Here is a 25204-nt window from a genome sequence, read left to right as displayed (position 1 = left end):
GCCCACTCAACCGGGTAAACTAAAATAGTCGTTGAAGGTATAATATATACATAATTTATGCATTATATGTGTATAATCATGTATAATAAATTTATAATCTATGTATATGATTAGAAAAGTACACAATAAATATAGCGTATAAAAATATTGATGCTAAATAGGTCAGAGTAAAACATTCATTACCTGAAAGTTTTCATTTTCATGTCAGATCTTTGATTGACGATAGAGGAATCCTAGTCAACCTTTAGTTACTTTAACTATGTCATTCGCAGGTGACACCACTGGTTTATTATATGGTAGTACCGGCATTAATATTTTAAATAAAATGAAGGATGAATATTAGTGAGATCATCTGTGTCCCCAATTTTCTTTCGTTATGACTTTTGTATGCAATCAAACAAAATCAGATTCTAGATTTAAACTTTGTGGGTTCAAATTCGTAATTCTAACATTATTTAACATATTTAATAATTTGTTAGGAAAAAATATAGGGTATGAACGAAACCTATAAATTCAAATGAATCCATATCTCTATACTAAATACGTCCCCGATTTTTTAAGCGGAAAAAAAACGTCCCCTGGTAAAATCCACGGTCCATTTCCAATTCTTGGTGTTGAATAAATGGCTTTTTTTTTCTTGCCTTATCCAAATGGCACCAATTTAGATCAAGTCATTTTTGCCCCAGAACAATTGACATGAACTGGCATTCGGCTGGGGAAATCCAAATGGACTGAATTTGAACATGGAAAATGTAAATAGTTTTAAATGGACCACCTCCAACAGCGACTGTGACAATTCCCTTTTTTGGTTCTAACTATATGTGGCTTATTCAATCTCTTAAAATTCTCTACATTTAAACTACAAAATGGGACTTCTTTTTCTCTCTCTTTTTGCGTAAAATGGGACTTGGGACGATAAAACTAGAAATTTGCCTTTGAGCATGCAGAAGAGGTGCATGCACTGATTGATTGCAATTCAGCCGCCATAGGTGTCCCACATCTGTATATGATCTACCATTCTACTTCCTTTTTTTTGGTTTCCTACTCAGTGTCAGTTATCCTCGTTGGAGCCTGCTTATATTCGGATTCGCATCGCGTATGGCCCCATTCGGGGGAAGCGCTACCTACTAAGAATTTTTTATACCCAGGGCTCCAATCCGAGATCTTTTGTTAAGGGAAGAGCAGTCTCATCCACTGGACCACTTACTCTTGGTGGTATCTACCATTCTACTTTGCTTGCATTTTGAGAATAAAAGTGATTTCTTTACTTTATTTAAGCACTCCTAAATTGTATCTTTTTTTGTTTTCTTCTTTTCTCTTTAACTCTAGGAAAGTGAATTTTAAAATCAAGTTAGTACATGAAAATAGTGAGTACTCATTGGATCATTTTCTTCATTGTTCTCAGATTTTACCATATATAATGTGTGCCATCTTGAGACTATTCCTTTTTATCTTTTATAATTCTACGAAAGCAAAAGCCCTCAACAAAGACATCCCATTTTAAAGTTCATTTTTATTAAGGATGTGACATAGTGGTATGAAGTAGGAGGAAACTCTAGAGATTAGGATTCAAATTTTAATAGAGAAAAAAATATTTGATGATTTTTTTTACCTGTCTAAGTCGTGATTGGTAAAGTTATATGAATATGTGTTAATGAAAAATAGCAGGTATCCAATATAATATTCATAGTCGAGATGCTCTCATACACTACCATTATAAGAAGGGAAAATTTCACATAAGAACAACCGAGCTCCATGCTTTTCAATTTTATAGCCTATATTTCAATTTACAACCAACTAGCCCAAAAATAATAGGCTAAGATTCAACATCCAACTCCAATAGGTTCTAGAAATTACTATTTAATTTTTAAAGAAGATTGCTCAAGCTTTTAAGTTCATTTTCGAATCAGTAACTGTGACTCAAATATTAGTTCAACAAACCAAATCTATTTAGATGGTGAAAATTAAATTTTTAACAAGCTTAAACATGTGGGTTTAAATTTCTAATTTGATTTTGTGAGAAATTTGGAGTGGGTGTTATTTAGACTTGTTAGAAATAGTATAAGGATGTTGTAAATAAAATTTAAAGTCATTTAATATAGATTTGGATTGGTTTTGAACAAGAATTGCAACTGAAAATCGTGAAAGAAGTTCGTCTACAGACGTGTGTATAAAGGTGTATAAAAGTGTATAATAGTGTATAAGATGTGTTTATACACTCATATACACTATTATACGAGATCATACATAATTATACAAAAAACTGACTTCGTCTTCTTCCTTGCGTCTTTTCTAAAATTTTACTCAAATCTACTCCAAATCACTTCAAATTTAAATCTTGAACTCCTTTTGATATTTTCAATCAATTGGAACAACAACCAATCCAAACAACTAACAAACTCAAAAAATCCTATTTTCGAAAGCAAAGCTTTGAATAACCTTCAATGGTGGACTTCTACTCTTCAATTTTCTTACATTGCAACCAGATGACACAGGGTAAGAAGCAACAATGGCGGACGACCCCTTGAAGTATATGTAGAAAATGTGAGAAGAATAGAGAGTGAAAGCAATGATTGTGAGAACACACATTTAACTCCATAGCTTTTAGAAGCAATGGATGTAAGAACACAGGTTTTGAATTTGCTAGTGCTTTCAAAATATGTACAATATGGGCTAAGTTGGGCAAAACTTAAAAACATAGGCCATTTTTTGTTATAATGTAAAGTCATGTGTATTTTCTTGTAATTCTTTCTTATAACAACTAATTTATACTGTATTAAAAGCACGAAGGTCCTTAACGAAATGTCGTTCGCTTTTTTTACCCTTTAAAAATAAACTTTACATTGGACAAAATTGTAATTATAGTTTAATTATTTACCTAATATGTAGGACATTAAGATAAGCTAAATTTTATTTATTAAATATTTTTCCTTTAAGGTATCTAAAAACACCTAATATTTAGGAATCTAAATTGAGTAAAATTTTACTTATAAATATTTTTTCTTATTTAAATCGTGTAAGAATTTTCCTCAAATTTGACTCTTTCATGTTTACAAGTTTTAACACTTTTAGAATTATAAAAGAAGACTTTTGCAAGTTTTGGCTTCGTTTTAATTTTTGTAGGAATCATTAGCATTTTTCAATGTTAATCCAAATTTTTACATGTGCACAACGAGTTTAAGTTGACTTATAAATTTGCTATTTTTAATATAAATCTTTTAATCATTAATGATGGATAACATGTAAGTTATATTTTATGTCAGATATTATATCATTCAAATTATATTTATAACGTTAAAACTTTAAAATTAACTAACATTTTGCTATTAATCTTTATTTATTTGGATTATTCGGAGGGAGTTCTAATATTTAGAAATTCAACATCAAACAAAATTTTAACTTATATAACTTATTTTCTTATCTGAATTGCGTAAAATAATCTTTCGTCAAATTCATATCCTAAGAAGTAAAGAAAAAATTTAAATTCAATTCCTTATTTATCAAGATCTAATAACAATCGTGAATATTGAATATCACCAAACTAAGTTGCACACACTTTAATAATTTTCCTTTAGATCAAAGAATAATCGAGAATATCAAGATATATTATCTTCTCTTTAAGTTGAAAAATTCGATCAAAATTATTATATCATCAGTTCAAATGAGAAAAGTGAGTTTGGATATAAACGACAAAGAAGGAAACCAAAAATAATAAAGTCAACAAAGAATAAGTAAAAAAATTATCGTTTGGATATAATATCGTTCGCTTTTTTCCTTTTATTTGTTAATTTCATAATGGACTAAATTGTTATTTAGGTTATTTTTCTAATATTTAGGAATTTGAAATCTTAATTTTTAGGAGTTTGAAATTTTAAAAATAGGTTGATCATTAATGCATTCTATATTTTAACTAAGTAAAAACTACTAATATATTTTAACTAAGTAAAAATTACTAATATGTAGCAAATCAAAATATATATAAATCCCTAGCCCAATATTTTGAACTTTATAAATATTTCTAAAATATAATACTTACCAAGTTGCCCCATTTATACCAACCACTTAATTTTCTCTTCATCTTCTAATTTCATAATGCTTATGAATGTTCTTTATAATGTTTGGTGATGAAAAGTTAGTATACTCCCTAATTTTAATGATGTAAAGGTTAAACCTCAAGGTCTTTAAAAGTATATCCTTCTCAAACCCATGAAAGAAAACGGTGAATAAGAAGATTTGTTGAAAAAGAGAATTAACTAATATAACTCTTAAGGTACATGCTAATTTTATCATCATTAATAATCTGGAACTTGTAGTAAAAAAATTTAGACTTTAAATGAGAGATAAAGAGACGTGATTGACAAGAGTCAATAACACTAATAATTCTGCAAATATGATGATCCAAAGTAAAATATTAGATAGATATTTTACCCTTTAAAAATAATTTTTTATTGGATAAAATTATAACTATAGTTAAAAATATAAAATTCTTGACGATTTCATACTAAAATATGAATAAAAATAAACGATTTTTTAAATAAATACTTGAGTTTTTAGAATTAATAGCAAAATAAATTCATTTCACTTCTTTTAAAACTATTCATATACGAAAAATTATTTTTCAAGTTGATAAAACTCATATGGTACATAAATTTATTTTTATAAGAAAAATATTGGTAAAAAGAGAAATTAGAGATAGAGCAAACTTGAAGCGACAAGGATAAAACATTAGAAGACAAAACATATTCTAAATGAGTTGTAATTTTTCATGATTCACTATAAAGAATGGTAACTCCCTATATTTTTTATACATTACTTCTTGTAAAATATTAACTCAACATTGGCGGAAGCTAACGAGAAAAAAATAATAGTAAGACATTTGAGGACTAATGTGATGACAGATTACTTTTTCTAATTTGTATTTTACAACTCAAATATATTATGTTGTATATATAAGAAAGATAGAGAGAGATTTTCTCAAAATCATATATTCACGAATATAGTATACACGCACAAAGCGCGTACCCTAAGACTAGTAAAATAAAAGTGTATGCCTTTCGGCGAACGGCAATGATACAGATGGCTTTATTTCTCTATATTTTTCAACACAAACGGCTTATTTAATTACTACTCCGTCAAGTCCACCTTAATTAATTTTTTGTTTTTTTTTTTGCCCACAATATTTGATTTATTCAAATATCAAGAAAGAAATAACTTTTTTTCTTTCAAAGTTATCCTTGAAGTAAAGAGTCTAGGAGTATTTGTTATATTTTTAATGAACAAATTAAGGTTAATATTGTCATCTTCGTTGTTAATTAATGATAAAAGGTGAATTCGTTAATATGTGTGAAAATAACTAAAAAAATCAATTAAAATGGAACCCAGGAGATTATTTTTTAATTCATTTGCTAAACTCATTCACATGGATGAGTCGATGACAATGGTGATACACATACATAGTTGTGAAATCATTCGCCAAATGGCATTTATGCCAAAAGAAAAACAAGTTACTCCCTCCGGTCCAAAATAAGTAATTTTTTGGCCTTTTTCTTGTGGTCCAAAATAAATGATTTTTTCAGATTTCAAGAATGAATTAATTATTTTTTTCCTATATTGTCCTTGGAGTAAAAAATAGAGGATATATTAATGACAAAAGGTTTCGCATTAATGAAATCTTGAAAATCGTTAATAACATTACTCCTACGTATTCCCTTAGATCACTAGTAGAATTACAAATTTACGAAGGAATCAAACCATTATTTAATTATAATTTCTTGTTTAATTATAATTAATGTTGAGCATTAAGGTTGTAGGTTAGGGGAAAGTTGTGAATATTTTTAAAGCACACTAGAGTGAAACTAGCCAGTTAGGAGTTAGTCTGAGGATGCTACTGCTCGTCTACTGATGCAGGGCTTTATCTATTGGTTATTACTATACCTTCCATCTATTTCGTATTTCGCATCTCTTATATTGCTGTTATTTTATTATGAGTCTATTGATGGTACTAATATATCGTCTCTTGTTACTTTCTTGAGCCGAGGGTCTCCTGAAAACAACTTCTCTGTCCCTCGGGGTAGGGGTAAGGTCTGCGTACATATTACCCTCCCCAGACCCCACTTGTAAAATTAACTGGCCGTTGTTATTGTTGTTTAATTATAATTTTCCACTACATTCTTTAAATATTTTTACTAGAACAACTGTGATTTTGTAGCTTTTTTTTTTATGTGAATTTCTAAATATATAAATTCTATTAGATTTGGTTAATCAAAGTCCATTTCGTTATCAAACTTAACCTGTATATATTCTGTGTTTTGTCATTCTTTCTAGACGGAGTAGTAGCACAAATTACACAGGAACAATATCATGTGAGCTAGCATCCAACAATTGAAGGTCGTAATGAAATGACTTTATCCTTAACTAGAAATTTCGAGTTTGAGTATTGAATATTTAATCGCTTTTGTTAGAGAGCATTTTAGTCTCGATGTGAGATTTTCTGGAGTGAATTCAAATTTAGTTAGGACTCAATACGAATACCGAACACCAAATGAAAACCAAAAAAATATCATGTGAGCTTGCATGTCTTTTTACAACTTGGCAATTTTGGTTGCTAGCTTATTTCATTTTTTTTTTATTCTGTCCTTAATACTAATTTTTTATATACCTAAAAGATTGTGGGAGAGAGGGTGAAAAAATAAAATAAAAAATAAAAAAAATACAGCAAAGAAGTCCGATTTGATAATCCAAAGGTTAGACAAATCTTTTCGTTATAAAAAGGGTGTCATATCTTTCAACTGTGAGGTACACAAAAAAAGCTAAGCTATATATCATAGCTTTAATTTTGTGAAAGGTTTCAAGTGCAATTTCTCAGAGCTGTTGAGAATTCATCAATGGCGGCTTTAAGCAGATTGCTGAAGAGATCAAGATACTGTAATAGTAATGTTGATTTCATCACCAGATTGTTCTCTACTCAGCCTTTAGTTCATACTCCCAAATTACAGCTTCCTGTTACTAACATCAAGACTGAAGTTTCTCAAGTTAGTGCAATTAATTAATTCCTTCTCTCTTTCTCCCTATTTTTCTACATTTATGCTCTACCTTTCGTCAATTATGCTTAGTATTCTTTCTCTGTCTTTGTCTTCTTATTTAATTTTTTGAAATGTTTATCTCTTTCTGGATTTTATGTATTTATATAGAGATTTAGCTGAAATTAGTTACTGGTTTCTGGCTGTGGCATTTGAGTTTCCTTTCTTGTGCTTGTATATATCTAAGTGACGTCTCATAACTCAGTGCTGAAAAGTTAACCTTCCGATCATTTATATTTTGATCAATTTATATATAGTTTAATTATTTTAATAAAACAAAAAATAATTCTGATTTGTAACTTTAGTCGATCATCTTTTTCTTTTCTGTATGAGAAATAATGACCATGAAAAGGGTGGGTAAGGTAAAAGTGAATCATTAAACTAACGATATTTTCGAGGAGCCCTTGGTTGTACTATTTGAATTGCTTGTTTTTATTTTCTATTTTTTTTTATTTTTCATTTTCCTTATAATATTCTTTAACTTTAAACCTTTGGGACTTAATTTTTCTTTCTATTGGTAAGATGTTGCAGTTTGATTCGGTACGGAGTGTAAGAAAAGAAAAGAACATTTTTGAAACTTATGGTCTTATGAGCTCAAGGGGTAAACGTTTTGTGGATATGGATATAAAAGCTTCTCATTGAGAAAAATGAAGAGTGTAAAGTCGCGGCCGCGCTCCATTTTGTGCGGTCCGTGCGACGCCTACCGCGGCCGCGGCCGCTTTTGTGCGGTCCGCACAGCACTCAACGCAGGCGCACTAATTTTTGTGCGGACCGCGTGAGTGAGTTCTGGGGCCTACAACCCCTGTAGACCTGCTACAGCTATGATTTTTTGCAAATTATTTCCAATTTTAGAAATCTGTTATTCTTTTTGGAACGGATTAATAAAGAAAATGTGTCGTCTAAATTTAAACAGTGAGAGTATTAGACAAATTATGAAATAAGGATGTATTTCTAGTTTGCTCAAGTTCTTATTACATGAAGGTTTTCCTTTTCAAATAGAGAACCGTGGATTAAGGAAAACAACGTAAAATATTGAGTTAGTCTGATTTGATGGGAACTATAATTGGGATCAAATTATTCTACGTTATTTGAGATTTGATAGTTGTCAAGCTTCAAGATTGACCGAAGACTAAACTATTGGATTAGGTTGACACTTTTGTCAGTATGTTTTGTAGGCACTGAAAAATCAAAGGGATGGGATATAAACAGCCTACCCTAATGCAAGCTTCTTGATTTTTAGTTCTATAAATAAATTTTGCTTTATGAAGTTGGGATGATACTCCCTTCACAATAAATTTATACATTTATGTCGGTTTTGAAATATAATAAGATAATTTTTGGTTGAAGTTGAAAAAGAAAGTACCTGAAAATGAAGTAGAAAAAAAGTAATTGAAAGTTGAAGTTGTATTTGAACATAAATTTCAGTTGAAAAGAAAGTTGAAGTTTTGTGATTGAAAATCATTATTTCACTTGAAATACTCCTCGAGGGAGCTTTAATTTAATATTTCATTTGTATTTGAAATACAAATTATATTGAGCTTCAGTCTGAAGCTCAATGATTTGTAAATAGTGATGGCCAAACTTAAGCTTGCAAATATTGATTTCAGTTTACAAGTGAAGTCATGATCAAACACTCCCCAAATGCTTATGTGATAAATTGACATAGTATTAAATTTCAAATTTCAGCTAATTGGGAAAACACCAATGGTTTATCTTAACAAAGTGACAGAAGGATGTGGAGCTCACATAGCTGTGAAACAAGAGATGTTTCAACCTACTTCTAGCATCAAAGACAGGTATCTTATCTTCTTCATACTTTTCTCCTGTCTATGTTGAGTATTTGTTCGTAACTGGAATGGATCTCATTTGTCTAAAAACTGTATTCTTGTTTGTACATCACTTCTTTGCTTCCACTCTGTATTAAGAAAAAACAATTCTCTTGTATTTGCACCAGACCAGCATTGGCGATGATCGATGATGCAGAAAAAAAAGGCTTAATATCACCTGAAAAGGTAAGTAAATGCAATTCTATCCGGATACTAGCAGGAGTATAAGAACTTGGGACACCGCATTTTTCTCTTATCGTAACATATGATTGTATAAATATTTGTCAGTGCGTAGATTTTAAACTTGACGACTAGTATATGTTATCTTTGACCTACTTCTTGATTATATTTAGATGACATTGATTGAGCCAACATCGGGAAATATGGGGATCAGTATGGCATTTATGGCAGCAATGAAAGGCTACAAAATGGTTTTGACAATGCCGTCATACACAAGCTTAGAGAGGAGAGTGACAATGAGAGCATTTGGAGCCGATTTAGTCCTCACTGATCCAACCAAAGGAATGGGAGGCACTGTTAAGAAAGCTTATGACCTTTTGGAATCTACGCCTAATGCCTTCATGCTTCAACAGTTTTCTAATCCTGCAAACACTCAGGTATTTTGAAGAAACCTTATTTAATCCTATGTTCTTTGTTTCACTATAGGATTCTCAGCTGTTTCACGTTGAAAACAGATTCATTTTGAGACGACTGGTCCTGAGATATGGGAAGAAACTCAGGGTAATGTTGACATTTTTGTCATGGGAATCGGAAGTGGAGGCACGGTCTCTGGTGTTGGACAATATCTGAAATCCAGAAATCCTAACGTCAAGGTAAATCTATACTATCAATGTACTTCTGATTGGCTATGTTCCAGAATGAGTTAAGAAATTTAACTTATATATGCTGGGGAGTGTAAATAATTTTACACTGTCGATGTATTTTAATTTGTTTTATCAAGTAATCTGCCCTTATTAGTTTTTATACACGTCAATACATAGAAGTTAAACTCATAAGTTAACATAACTTCAAGACTATATTTTCTTCTCGTTTGCTAGATATATGGAGTTGAGCCAACTGAAAGCAATATACTGAATGGTGGAAAACCAGGTAATTTTACTTTCATCTTTCAATTTGTCTGTGACATCCTAGTATTTATGAAGTACTCAAATTACTGCATGCTTTTATAAAATTGATAATAATCTTTAAATGACCACCAATACAGGTCCTCATCACATAACAGGGAATGGGGTTGGATTCAAGCCGGATATCCTGGACATGGATATAATGGAGGAAGTTCTGATGGTATGTTAAATTCTTTGTTAATCTGTTTTCTTCTGAAACTGGAAATATCAACAGAATTATGTGATTACCATGTATTCCATTGAATAACAGCTAAGTCATTCATGTAATTGTACATGATCTGTACTTGCTCATGTATTGCAGGTTTCTAGTGATGACGCCGTAAACATGGCTAGGGAGTTGGCAGTCAAGGAAGGGCTCATGGTAAAGTTCAAGATAAATGCATCTTTCTTTTAAAAACCTAGAGCTAAACAACTTGATCAGTACCAACTTGATCTTGTTGCCCCTGAAAACAAACATGCATGAACTGTTTGATTAAGTATGTGTCCGGATAGTCCAAAGTCCCGATCACTCTCATTTTGATAAAAGTATGATAGATCTTTCCATTCTAAACTACATAGTAGTATTCATCTATAGAGTAAATCTATGGTGATTCCTTTATATCATGTAATGAAAAAGCTTATCTCAATTGTATAGGTTGGAATATCGTCTGGAGCTAATACGGTAGCAGCTCTTCAACTTGCTCAAAAACCAGAAAACAAAGGCAAACTCATAGTGGTATGAATATGTCTCAATACTTTTTCTTTGCACATTTTTCAGAATTTATTACTTTGTTGTAGATGTAACTTATTCATTTTCAATTTCAGACTATACATGCAAGTTTTGGAGAGAGGTACTTGTCATCAGTTCTGTATCAAGATCTGAGGAAAGAGGCAGAGAACATGCAACCTGTTTCAGTTGATTAATGTTGCAATTTTACTTATGATGATTATATAGTTGAAGGCTCTGCAAGAAAAATGTATTATTTTTCTAAATAATGTTTATGCTTGATAATTGTTGATGATTCACCTTCCTGAATCCAGAATCCTGCTTATGCTCTGCTCTTGTTGTTGCTGTGTCATAGTATAGAAATCAGTTGGCAGTTAGTTTTAAAAAAAAATTATGAGGACTGAAAAGCAGGACAACTATGTCCTCAATCTTCCTTAGTTATGAATCTTATAGGCAAACAAATCCAGTATTGGTCATTTTTCCACTAAACATGTTAGAATTGACATGGAGTATCACTTGGCTATGGATAATCTTAAGCTGTCTGATACGGGCTGGCCCGGTCCAACCTAGCCCAGTTCATGCGGCTTTGGCAATTGATGGGCTAGGTTGGGCCGGCCCAATGTTTCGACGGGTCTTAAAATGATCAACCTAGTCCAGCCCCGCTTTGTGTCACGTTTTAACTTGTGCCCACTTTGCAAAAAAAAATTGCAAGCTTACCCGCTTTTTCGCATAACTTCAGCATACGGGGCTGAAGTAGCAAAGACAATCACGTAAAACTTCAGCATTCTAGTAGCCGGGCTTGAAGTTTTTATTTTTGTAACTGGCGATCTAGAGCTGGAGTTTTTGTTTTGTAACTAACGAACTTCAGCTCTAGAGCTAGAGCTGAAGTTTTTGTTTTTGTAATTGACGAACTTCAGCTCTAGAGCTCAAGTTTTTTGTTTTTGTAACTGGCGAAGTTTTTGTTTGTAACTGGCGAACTTCAGCTCTAGAGCAATCTTTATTTAAACAACTTTTGCTTAGGTTTGGCTTCTCTACATTACTTAGGGTTTAGCTTCCACACAAACTTCTGCAAAGTATAGTTCCAAACTATAACTATATCAGCTAAATATTAATATCCAAAATGAGTTAGAATTTGAAGGGTCGTGTTGTTAGATTATGGCACATTCCAGGCCGCGAGAAACCAAAAAATTCTAATTTAATTGAATTAATTATTCAAGATGAAAAGGTGCATACTATTTTACATATTATTTTTTTCGAGTTGTGATGTATTTTCTTCAACTTATACGCCTTACTAACTTAAATTTCTTTTCAATTTTTTTATTGTAGGAAGATCGAATTCATGCAACTATTGGGATTTTCGTACTTTCACTACAAGCATTAGGAAATGTAAGGTGTCTTACACATAATTAGGTTTTCAATTTTCCAAAATGTTAGTGACAGGGGTTCACCAGAAATTCTTGAGTTTTTACCCATATTTTTTTGTAGTGATAAACCTCAATACAGAGGACAACTTCTGAAAAATGCACTGCAATATGTCATGAGCATTTGCTACAAAAATGTTCCCTTAGGCACGTGCTACATATTAAGCAAATTGTATAGCATCATTATTTTTTGTGGAACATTCGGAAGCACCAAAATTAGCAGTGATTTTTTAAGAAAAATAGTGTACATCTTCTCAGCTCAAACACGAATAAACATACAAAAACTCCAAAATTTTACAGCTCATCCTACTGGTAACTTAAACTTTTTCATAAGACTAATTTGCTGTAAATTTGGAGCAGAAGTACAACTGCCGAACTGTTCAATTAAAAAAAATTGACCTTATAACTAAAGCAGCATTGCTTCTGGAGATAAATACTAGTTTGTTTTGTAACTTGAAGAAGAAAACGAAGGAGGAGGAGAAAGGGGGCTGAAATTATTTAAAAAGTGGGTACAAGTTAAAAGTTTAAAAAATAAATAGGTATAGGTTAAATGGGGGCGACCAAATAAGGCGCCCCGTGCAATTTTTACAGTCTTACGTGGGTCACGGGCCCCCACGGGCCGGCCCCTCATTTTTAAAAATTATTTTTTATATTTTCAAAAAATTCAAATTTTAACCTAAAATGCACTATGTATATATATATACAGACACACACACTTACAAGTCTAAAAATATACTTGATGGATGGAAAACTCTACAAAACTTAATAACTTTTGACATTATTCCAATAGATTACTATAAAACACAAAAAAGGAGAATAATATTTCATTCATTAAAAGTCAATACTCAAAATAAACTACTCAAAAATCTTTTCAAGGTACTCATGGCATATCTAACACCAACAAATTATCTTCATCAAGTACTTTTGAATAATCTTTTGAAACAAAGATGTCTTAACATCTTCATTTTCATCTAAATCTATAATTATATGTAATGTTAATTAGTTAAACAATAAGAAATAACTAAAAAATTAAGAACAAAAAGTATTCAAATTAAGATAAAAAATATTACCAGTTTGAGATTAAGCTACCTTTCTTATTATTTTTAGTTTTTATTTTTTTTATATTTTTAATTAAATACGCTTATTAAGCCCACGGGCCAACCCAGCCCAGCCTCAGTCAAGTCTCATGGACCACATGCTTAATTGGGTCGGACTTAAAAGCCTCGTTTTTAAATGGGTTCCAAAAAATTTAGCCCAGCCATATTAAATTATGGGTTGGGTTGGGTCGGCCCAATGGGCCAAGCCAATGTTGACAGCTCTAGATAATCCAAAGCGACTGGAACATATGCGATACTTTTTTCTACAATCAGACTTTTCTATAACAACATCTTTATATAACAGTCATTCACTATAAAAGCCAAGTTTTCCTCATAACCCATTTTTTAAGTTATATTTTACCTCTCTATAATAACTTTTTACCTATAACAACAACAACCATATTTATATCAGAATGATCTTTGTAAAATGACTCCTCTATAATGGCCATATAGAATCTTTAAGATTACTATAACAATTCTAAAAATATGCACACAATCGTTTCCATTAAACAAAGTTTCTATCTTGCATAAGATTTAAAGATTTGCATATGATATCTTTTCCATTGGGCAAATTCTAAAAAAATATTTAGGTAGAAAATTTAACTGTCAAGCTTTTAGATTGTCTTCAAGGGAAAATTATTAGATACCTTTTTGCTGAAATGGACACGAATCTTCGCCAATTCAAGTATTATATCACTAGTAAGAGAATAAAATCTACGAAATAAGCTACAATTATAAAGTTCTTCCATCAATCTTGAAATTAATTATTTTTTAGGTAGCTTTTATATGTCTACCTTATAGCTTAAATCTTTATACTTTTAGTTATGAATTTATTAATAATGTATTAGCTTTCTTCAATATTTAACTAGTGAAATATGCATATCTTTTGATATTTTAAATTTGAATAATTTTCTTATCTTTTATATGTAACATTAAAAAGAAAAAATAATTGATTTTTGGATAATTTTGATCTATAACAGCCAATTTAAACGTCAAATGATGTTATAAGTGTATAACAACCATCACTATAAAAGCCAAAAAATATCTGAACAAACGAGGTTATTATAAAGAGGGTTGACTGTATATATGGGGGGAGGGGGGGGAAGTACACGGTTAGCCACCAATATCACATGTATTTACTTTTAAGCCAATGTTTAAAATGTCTTTAGTCTTTAGCCACTGCTTTAATAAACTTTAACTGCTCGAACGAAAATATCCTTCTGCTAATGTCTTTTGAACATAACTTCAAGACTTCACGACTACATGTCCTTAACTTTTGAACTTGGAACTCTAAGTTCTGGACTTCAGGACTACATGTCCTTAACTTTTGAACTTAACTTCAGGACTACATGTCCTTAACTTTTGAACTTGTAATTGTAAGTTCAGGACCAAGTGTCCTTAACTTTTGAGCTTGTTAGACTAAGTTCAGGACCTATTGTGCTTAACTTTTGGGCTTCTTAGCCTAAGTTCGGGACCTATTGTCCTTAACTTTTGAGCTTGTTAGTCTAAGTTCAGGACTTCAGGACCTAATGTCCTTAACTTTTGAACTTGTAAATGTAAGTTTAGGACCTATTGTCCTTAACTTTTGGGCTTCTTAGCCTAAGTTCATGACTTATTGTCCTTAACTTTTGAGCTTGTTAGTCTAAGTTCGGGACTTCACGACCTATTGTCCTTAACTTTTGAACTTGTAACTGTAAGTTTAGGACCTATTGTCCTTAACTTTTGAGCTTGTTAGTCTAAGTTCAGGACTTCACGACCTATTGTCCTTAACTTTTGAACTTGTAACTGTAAGTTCACGACCTATTGTCCTTAACTTTTGAGCTTGTTAGTCTAAGTTCAGGACCAAGTGTCCTTAACTTTTGAACTTGTAATTCTAAGTTCAAGACCAAGTATCCTTAACTTTTGAACTTGTAACTGTAAGTTCAGGATTCATAACGTAGCAGATAACCAAACGCTATTTGTATATTTTCACAAAAAAAATAAAAAAAATAATAATTGCAATTTACCTATAAGATTGATGTCAAATGAAATGCAAAAAATTCTTCCAAAATCATCGTAGTTTGTTATTGATTGTTCCAATAAATAAAACCAAAAATGGTAGTAACCTATACTACAAATTTTAAGAATGTATATCTGTATCGATACTCTGAACCAAAGCACTTCTATCCAATAAATGAACCCATAACGAGATCAACATTGCTGAATGAACGTAACATCGTTTATGTCTTTTGATATTTCTTAATTCTCGTCGATATAGAAGCAACTTGGTATTAGTTATGTTGTGGCGTGATGAATATAAAATATTCATATATTATATACTTAAAATTATACTATTTTCAATAAAGTATTTATATAATATTTCGATTCTCTATATTTTCTAACAATGTTTTGCAGGAGATAAGAATGCTATTAATTAAGCAAGAAAATGACAGAAACAAGAATGTCGTAACATATTCACTCCACAATGCAAGAAGATCACGACGCATCTTCTTCGTGACGTATCTTCCTCGAGATACATCTTCCTCAAGATGCATCTTCCTCAAGACATATTCTCCTCAAGATGCATCTTCCTCACTTGAGATCACAACACTTCAAGAAGAAATGTACTTCTATAAATAGAAGGCAACTCTCTGTGTATGAAGCATCGCGGAAAAAGGAACAAAAGAGCCACTTTATTTTCTAAAACTTTGGTCACTTATTCTTTCTTGTTCTTCTTTCGTTACTTATAATTTTCAGATTTCCTAGTAGTATTAGCAATATAGGCCATATTATAGAAGTCCTTTCTTTTTCAAATACTCGATAATGGAGTAGTGTCTTTTTGTTGGGATAGTTGATAAAGCTTGATATATATATATATAATAGTTTTCTCAATCTTATTACATACTTATTACATATAGTAGGTGCTGGGGTGTTAGATTTTAAATAGTTTTCTCAATCTAGCATTCCAAATCTTGATTTTTGCTTACTTCAATTTTAATTCTCACAGAGGAATTGTTATAAGCAATATCATTGATTTTGTAGTAAAAATATTCTCACGAAATTTTTACTACCTCTTAGCACAATTCAGGCAAGACACATATTTCGGTCTTATCGTCATTAGTCGTAAGTCAGTTAATAATATAACCTCAAGGAGTATTATTAATTGTTTACTTTCTAGTGAGCAAAACATAATTGTATTAGCAATAAACAATTATTCATTAGTGAAATATATGCAGAAATTGAGATTTCATTATAAAAATATCGTCAAGTGAATTCAATGATTTCCAACACTTTTTAAATATAAATTTTCCACAAGTTGTTTTTGTTTAAGTAATTTACAAATTTAAAATCCTACTCTTTTCATCAATTTGGTTCTCTCAAATAGTAGCTAAAACATTACAAGTTTGTAGCATAGTTTTTCCAATCTTTGTGGGACGATATCTTAAACTATATTAGAATTTGACTAAGCACGAGCAGGAAAATCATATACACATTGGCCTCGTCAAATTTTTGGCGCCATTGCCGGGGATTGGCATAAATCTACTTCAAATTAAATATTTTATTACTAATTTGAGAATTATTATTATATGTATTGGTATCCTTATTTTTTTTAGTATTATCATCACCTACTAAATATTTCTATAACTATTACTATTATATCCATTCTAACGTTTTTTTTCGTAGTAATATAAAAGTTTTTTTTCTCGTTCTTTCTCATTGTTGTAACTATTATCTACTGTTTTTATTATTAACATGTGTAGATATGATTAATGTGTATATCTTAACTCTTATGATATTATCAGCAACTTCACGTCATAGCACTTTCATCATAATATACTATTTGTACTAACTATCTTTTCCTTTAATATTGATAATTATTATCACTAAGTGTACTATTCACTACTACGACTTTTCTTTTACTATTTTCTTTTAGTGATACTGTTATTGTAGGAATTAAGTTTAATTGTCTTTAAAAAAAACTTTAATTTTCTTTACTTCAAAAAAATAAAAATAAAAATCACTTAGTTTATGACCCGCTCTTCTACAAAAGAGTTGGCACATTACAATCCTGAAATTGAAAGATCTCTTCGATTACGCAGGAAAGAACAAACATCATCTTCTCAAAGCGAAGCTTGCGAAGGAATGGAAAACTAGGGAGTAGAAGATATCAATCCACCCGAAGTACCACATGTCCATTTAGAAGATCAATTTGATGAAGTGGCGCCAAGACCAGCAAACAGAATCCTAACGGATTATGCTAGACCTGATCGCTTCAACTGTGAATCTAGTGTTAGAAACCCCCAGTAGCAGCCAACAACTTTGAAATTAGGACCGGCCTAATTCAAACAATTCAACAATCTTGTATCTTTACAGGAGATTCAAGTGAAGGTCCACATAGTCATTTAATTGATTTTCCGGAACTTGTTGAAACTGCTAAGTATAATGGAGTTCCTCCTGAAGCTATCAAGTTAAGGCTATTTTCTTTTTCTTTAAAAGGAGATGCCAAGACGTGGTTGCGAAGTTTACCTCAGGGGTCAATTACCACGTGGGACTAGATGACTCAGAAGTTTTTGAATAAATATTTTTATCCTGCTAAAACAATAAAGTTAAGGCAAGAAATATTTAATTTCTTATGGATTGATACTGAGCAGTTTATCAAGATTGGGAAAGATTAAAAGCAATGTTAAAAAAATGCCGGCACCATGATATTCCTGAACACATGCAGTTGTATATTTTTTATCACGGGTTATAACCCTCTTCTACAAATGTGATTTGATGCAGCTGCAGGAGGTTCTGTAATGGGAAAAACAATAGAAGAAGCACTGCAGTTATTGAATGAAATTTCTGAAAATGTCATTCAATGGCTATCTGAGCGTGTAATCATCAAAAAGACCGCTACGGTAAATCAAGTTGATGCTTTAAACACACTAACACAACAGATTGTTTCTTTGGCACAAAAATTTGAATCTTTTCAGGCGAATACAAAACAATCAAGCCAGTCTGAGGCTTGTGATATGTGTGGAGGAAACCATCTGAATCATGAATGCCAAGCAATAAATCAAAATGATAAACATATCAATGTAATCGGTTACAAGCAGCACCCCTTTGGAAGTCTAATGGCACATAAACATCCAGGATTTCAATGGAGCAATCCAAATAGTGTCGAGAACTCTCAGAGCTTCCAGAAGCCACAGGTATAAGGTCCACCTGGTTACCAAAATCAAAACCATGGGCAATCAAATTTCAGACCTTATCAGCAAGCAACTCCATATCAGCAAATGCCTCAGCAAATACATCCAAGTCATGATGGCCTTTTGTACAAATACATTAAGGTCGCTGATAAAAAAATGGAAAGCCAAAATTCAGCCCTTAAAAATTTGGAAATCCAGCTGAGCCAATTGGCAACTCTTATGTCAGAAAAAATTCAAGGCCCCTTACCAAGCAATACGGAGAAAAACCCAAAGGAACACCCTAAGGTTATCACCTTACGATCAGGTAAGGAGCTTGATGAACCCAATAAAGTCAGAGAAGAAAAGAACCAGTCAGAACAACAGGTAAACAAGGGTAAGAATGTTGAAACACCCTCTAAACCATTAGAAGATAAAGAAGTCAAGAAAAAAGAAGAGAAAAATATTGAAAAAATGATTCCTCCCCCTGTGACAATTCATTTTCCACAAAAAATGAAAAGAGAAAAGCTTGATGGCGAATTTGCAAAGTTTTTAGAAATTTTGAAACAAATTCATATTAATATTCCTTTCACTGATGCTTTGATGCAAATGTCTTCATATGCAAAAATTTTAAAAGAAATTTTGTCAAGTAAAAAGAAATTGGAAGAAATTTTTGTAGTAACGCTTACTGAAAAATGCAGTGCTATACTTCAAAATAAGCTACTACAAAAATTTGGTGATATTGGCAGTTTTACAATTCCATGCACTTTGGGAGGAGTGTATTTTGAAAAAGCACTCTGCGATTCTGGAGCTTCAATAAATTTGATGCCACTTTCTATCTTTAGAAAATTGGATCTTGGTGAAATGAAGGACATAAGTGTTTCTCTTCAATTTGCAGATCAAAGTACTAAGAAACCTAAGAGAATAATTGAAAATGTGTTTATAAGAGTAGATAAGTTTGTTTTCCCTATAGATTTTATAGTACTTGAAATGAAAGAATGTCCTGATGAACCAATTATTTTGGGTAGACTATTTCTTGCTACAGGTAGAGCAATTATAGATGTCCACCAAGGACAGTTAATTCTAAGAGTTGATGAAGAAAGGTCATTTTTGACATGCAAAAGATGCTAAGATTTTCAGGAGATGAATCATCATCTTCATGTTTTTCAATTGACATGATTAGTTATCTTATAGATGAATATAGAGATGATCAATTAACTCCAGACCCAATGGAAAGATGTTTGGCCAAATCAGGCATCATACAAGATGATGATTCCATCATCAGAAAAGAAGCTGAAATATTGGAAAAAGATTCTGAGGATCAGGAGATGCAACGAGAAGAAGTTCAACCAAAAATTGAACTCAAAATTCTCCCATCTCATTTAAAATATGCTTATCTTGAAAAAGAACAATGTCCAGTGATTATTTCATCTTCTTTGACTCAGAACAAGAAGAACGATTAATTGAAATCTTGAAAACACACAAAGGAGCCTTAGGGTGGACTATATCAGATATCAAAAGGATTAGTCTAGTTGTTTGTACTCACAGAATCCTTATGGAGGATAGTTACAAGACAATAGTCCAACTCCAAAGGAGATTGAATCCAGCAATGCAGGAAGTGGTAAAAAAGGAGATTGTAAAACTTTTGGCAGCAGGTATCATTAATCCTATTTTAGACAGTCCTTGAGTAAGTCCTGTTCAGGTAGTGCCAAAGAAAGGAGATATGACAGTTATTAAAAATAAAAATAATGAATTCATACCTAACAGGACTGTCACAGGATGGAGAGTCTATATTGATTACAGACGTCTCAATGATGTTGCTAGAAAAGATCATTTTCCTTTGCCATTTATTGATCAAATGTTGGAAAGAATTGCAGGATATGGGGTTTATTGTTTTCTTGATGGCTATTCAGGGTGTAACCAGATACCAATTGCACCAGAAGATCAAGATAAGACAACTTTCACACGTCCTCATGGAACATATGCTTATAGGAGAATGCCATTTGGTTTGTGCAATGCCCCTGCTACATTTCAGTGTTGCATGTCAGCAATTTTATCTGACATGACCGAGAAATTTCTCGAGATTTTTATGGATGATTTTACACTCTTTGGAAAAACATTTGAGGATTGTCTTTATCACTTGACTTTAGTTCTTAAGAGATGTGAAGAGACAAACTTGATTCTTAATTGGGGAAAATATCATTTTATGGTTATTGAAGGAATTGTTTTAGGACATAAAATCACTGCTAAAGGTATAGAAGTTGATAAGACTAAAATTGATCTTATAGCAGGATTACCCCCTCCCACAACTATTAAAGGCATTAGAAGTTTTCTAGGTCATGCAGGTTTTTACAGACGGTTCATAAAAGATTTTTCAAAAATTTCAAAACCGCTGACTAACCTCTTAATGAAAGATACTAAATTTAATTTTTCAGCTGATTGCCTAGATGTATTTGAGACCCTTAAGAAAAAGTTATCAACTGCCCCTGTAGTCGTGTCCCCTGACTGAAATTAACCTTTTGAGGTTATGTGTGATGCTAGTGATATAGCAGTAGGAGTTGTTTTAGGCCAGAGAAAGAATAAGATTTTCCGTCCCATTTACTATGCTAGTAGAACAATGAATGAGGCTCAACTTAATTATGCCACAACAGAGAAAGAGTTACTAGCAGTAGTATTTGCATTTGATAAATTTCGTACATATTTGATAGGAACTAAGGTCACAGTTTTCACTAATCATGCAACTTTGAAATACCTCTTAGCAAAGAAAGATGCTAGACCTAGATTGTTAAGATGGATTTTACGTATGCAAGAATTTGATCTTGAGATAAAAGATAAAAAGGGAACGGAGAATCAGGTAGCTGATCATTTGTCTAGATTAGAAAATTCTCCCCTTGAGTTTAGTGAGATAATGGAAGAATTTCCTGATGAACATATTTTTTTAATCGACTCAGTAGTGACTCAACCACCCTGGTGTACAGATATTGCAAACTACTTGGTTGGAAAGTGGACGTCCCAAGATCTCTCATACCAACAAAGGAAAAAAATTATAACTGATGCTAAGTATTATTTGTGGAACGAACCTTACTTGTTTAAATTTTGTGCAGATAATATCATTAGAAGATGTGTACCTGAAGAAGAGATGACTAAAATTTTATATCACTGCCATGATGGAGCAGTTGGAGGTCATTATGCAGCAAATCGAATAGCTTTTAAGGTTTTGGAAGCTGGATTCTTCTGGCCGACACTCTTTAAAGATGCCCGAACATACGTTGCACAATGTGATAGGTGTCAGAGAACAGGTAACATCACTAAAAGAGATGAAATGTCATTGCAATCGATACAGGTATGTGAAATATTTGATGTTTGGGGAATAGATTTCATGGGACCTTTTCCTTCTTCTCAATCTTTTGAATATATTCTTGTAGCTGTGGATTGTGTGTCAAGATAGGTTGAATCGATACCCACAAGAAAGAATGATGCTCGTACAGTGTGCAATTTTCTCAAGAAAAATATTTTTACTAGATTTGGCACACCGCGAGTCATCATTAGTGACCAAGGAACTCATTTTATGAATAGGCAATTCTCTACTTTGCTATCAAAATATGGTGTGACTCACAAAACAGGAACACCATATCATGCTCAATCTCAAGGACAAGTTGAAGTTTCGAACCGCGAGTTAAAAAGAATTCTTGAGAAGACAGTTGGAATTTCTAGAAAAGACTGGTCTTTAAAATTAGATGATGCATTATGGATTTACCGAATATCATTCAAAACGCCAATTGGAACATCCCCATATAGACTAGTATTTGGTAAAGCTTGTCATTTGCCGGTTGAATTAGAACATAAAGTTTTTTGGGCATTGAAAGTGCTAAACTTTGATTTGACCTTTGCGGGTAAAAATAGATTTTTTCAGGTTAATGAATTAGAAGAGTTGAGGTTGGAAGCCTATGAAAATGTCAGAATTTTCAAAAAAAAAACAAAAGTATGGCATGACAAGTTGATCCGACAAAAGAGTTTCAAAATTGGGGATAAGGTACTTTTTTACAATAGCCGACTCAGGCTATTCCCTGGAAAATTAAAGTCCAGATGGACAGGTCCTTACAATGTTACAAATGTTACTTCATATGGTGCTATTGAGATTTAGCAGATCAGTGGTGGAGATAAGTTTAAAGTAAATGGTCACAGTCTAAAATTATATTTTGGAGGGCAATTTGAGAAACAACCATCAGTTACTCTAATTGAATAAGGAATCATGTAGAAAATAAGTCGAGCTGGCGACATTAAACTCATAACTATATTTTCCTACCCGTAGCCATTGAGGGTGAAGCAATGGAGTCTTATAAGTCCCGTATAAATTTGCATAAATTGCTTAGTCAGTTGATCTGGTTAATATCTAGGTTATTGTACAACCAGAACATTTTATAAAGGCCTCTACAAAAACAGAGTCACATATGCAAGAGTAATTCCATGATGATCAGTATGCCTAAGTGACTGGTTGGTTAATCGTTTAATTATGCAAATTAATTACTGACTCAGGTAATTTTTTGGTTTATATTTAAACCAAGACCAAATGACTGATAAGGTCTTAAATTAGTCAGTCTAGTACACATGGAATATGTGTGATCATAGTTTCTTACAAGCTTTCTTCCGTGATTGTAAATTTGAAAGCCAAAAAGATTTTTTTTTGTTTTTTTACATGTAATATATATATATATATATGTGTGTGTGTGTGTGTGTATGTGTGTGTGTGTTTTAAAATTGTACATATAAAAAATTATTAGTGGTAACAAAATAATAGAATTATTAGTATTTGGCATTAGCCTGTTGGTTATAAAACTTACCCTTGGTAAATACAAATAAACTCATCTTTTATTTTATTCTTAATTGTTGTTCTTGTATAATATTAAAGTTTTCAAATAATTATTCGCATGGTTTCAAACATATTTTTTCATTTATGCCATATAACTTCCATGTTTGTATTTGTGTTTTTGTGATGGCAATAATAAATCTCCTAATCTGAGAAATAGTTGGAATTGAGAAGCATTATGATCTCAACAGGTAGAATCAATAAAACTTTGCTAGATCTTGCCTCAAATGTCTATCAAGGCGAAATTATAGACAACATTGAGTTTTAAATGAAATTAGGCTTTCCTTGATTCACTTTTTAGCCTCTCTGTTTCTACCACTACACACGCATATATATTTCCCTTTAGCACCCAACTTTGAGCCTTATTAATAAGAGAGAAAAAAAGAGAAAGGATAAACCAACTCTTCTTAATACACCATATTGGTTTAACCAAAGAAAAAAGATTTCTTCCAGCTATAATTGAGTAGAAATGGCTATTTAAGCAAGGGATGAAGGAATACTTTTGGAGTAAAGTTTGTATTCAGAGAAAGGTGAATTGATTTGTATATAAAGTTTAAAAAAAATGATGTGAATATCCTTCTTAAAAAAAATTGACGTGAATATACTTATGGAATAAATTCTTGGTGTAAGAAGTTAGAACTTATGGAGAATATTTCTGTTGAAAGGAATGTTGACTTAATTGGTGTTAATAATGGGACAGAAGACATCTCTAGAGTTTTTTTCTTCTTTGTATTAAATTGTACTAGTTCCTTTGGTAAAATAATTGGCTCACATTATAAAGCTGGAAAGAACACAGTCACTATAAATATTTCATTTACCCTTACCCGCACTAAGCCTCACAATAAAAGCCTGAAAAACTCCTAAAAAAGATTTTTAAAAAATCAATGTTGATTCTACATTAGTGGAGACTGACATGAAGGGCAAGGTTATGGATAAAGTTTGAGAAACTCAAGGATTGTGATCATAATGTTATCAAACTCAAAAAGTTCGTCAAAGGAGGAGAGAAATTTTTTGTCAAACAAAAGCAGAAGTAAAAATAAGATAAAGATTTGGTGACTTGAAAAACTTATAGGTTTTGAATGTTATGTGAATTTTTATTTTCTTACTTTTCTAGTCTACAAGAAATAATAATTACTAATAAAATAATTCTCCCTTAAGGACGAGCAATGATTCAAGTATGAGGGAGTTTGATGAGTATAAAATATTCATATATTATATACTTAAAACTATACTATTTTAAATAAAGTATTTATATAATATTTCGATTCTCTATATTTTCTAACAATGTTTTGCAGTAGATAAGAATGCTATTAATTAAGCAAGAAAATGACAGAAATAAGAAGGTCGTAACATATTCACTCCACAATGCAAGAAGATCACGACGCATCTTCTTCATGACGTATCTTCCTCGAGATACATCTTCCTCAAGATGCATCTTCCTCAACACACATCTTCCTCAAGACATATTCTCCTCAAGATGCATCTTCCTCACTTGAGATCACAACACTTCAAGAAGAAATGTACTTCTATAAATAGAAGGCAACTCTATGTGTATGAAGCATCGAGGAAAAAGGAACAAAAGAGCCACTTTTTTTTCTAAAGCTTTGTTCATTTATTCTTTCTTGTTCTTCTTTCATTACTTATAATTTTCAGATTTCCTAGTAGTATTAGCAATATAGGTCATATTATAGAAGTCCTTTCTTTTTCAAATACTCGATAATGTAGTAGTGTTTTTTTGTTGGGATAGTTGATGAAGCTTGATATATATATATTTATAATAGTTTTCTCAATCTTATTACATACTTGGTCTGAGGTTCTCTAGCTCCACTTTTATATTGTGCTGAGGTGTTAGATTTTAAATAGTTTTCTCAATCTAGCATTCCAAATCTTGATTTTTGCTTACTTCAATTTTAATT

General features: G+C 31.8%; 2 protein-coding genes across 2 annotated transcripts; both read left to right on the top strand.

Moving 5' to 3' along the window:
* The first annotated feature begins 6638 nt into the window (after positions 1 to 6638).
* LOC107787097 (bifunctional L-3-cyanoalanine synthase/cysteine synthase 2, mitochondrial) lies at positions 6639 to 11086 on the top strand. Its single transcript, XM_016608617.2, has 10 exons — positions 6639 to 7031; positions 8766 to 8875; positions 9034 to 9091; positions 9259 to 9522; positions 9601 to 9738; positions 9964 to 10015; positions 10131 to 10210; positions 10352 to 10411; positions 10685 to 10765; positions 10855 to 11086. The coding sequence occupies exons 1-10, from the start codon at positions 6885 to 6887 to the stop codon at positions 10951 to 10953; spliced, it is 1089 nt and encodes a 362-aa protein (XP_016464103.1). The 5' UTR covers positions 6639 to 6884; the 3' UTR covers positions 10954 to 11086.
* A 6966-nt stretch (positions 11087 to 18052) lies between these two features.
* LOC107787090 (uncharacterized) lies at positions 18053 to 19884 on the top strand. The gene is made up of 3 exons (XM_075218703.1): positions 18053 to 18448; positions 18530 to 19466; positions 19562 to 19884. Exons 1-3 carry the CDS (start codon positions 18053 to 18055, stop codon positions 19882 to 19884), a joined length of 1656 nt encoding a protein of 551 aa, XP_075074804.1.
* Positions 19885 to 25204: the final 5320 nt, after the last annotated feature.

The sequence above is a fragment of the Nicotiana tabacum genome, chromosome 7, assembly GCF_000715075.1.
Source record: "Nicotiana tabacum cultivar K326 chromosome 7, ASM71507v2, whole genome shotgun sequence".
Taxonomy (NCBI): Eukaryota; Viridiplantae; Streptophyta; class Magnoliopsida; order Solanales; family Solanaceae; genus Nicotiana; species Nicotiana tabacum.
The sequence above is the reverse complement of the archived record's forward strand: the minus strand, read 5'-3'. Positions and strand labels throughout refer to the sequence as shown.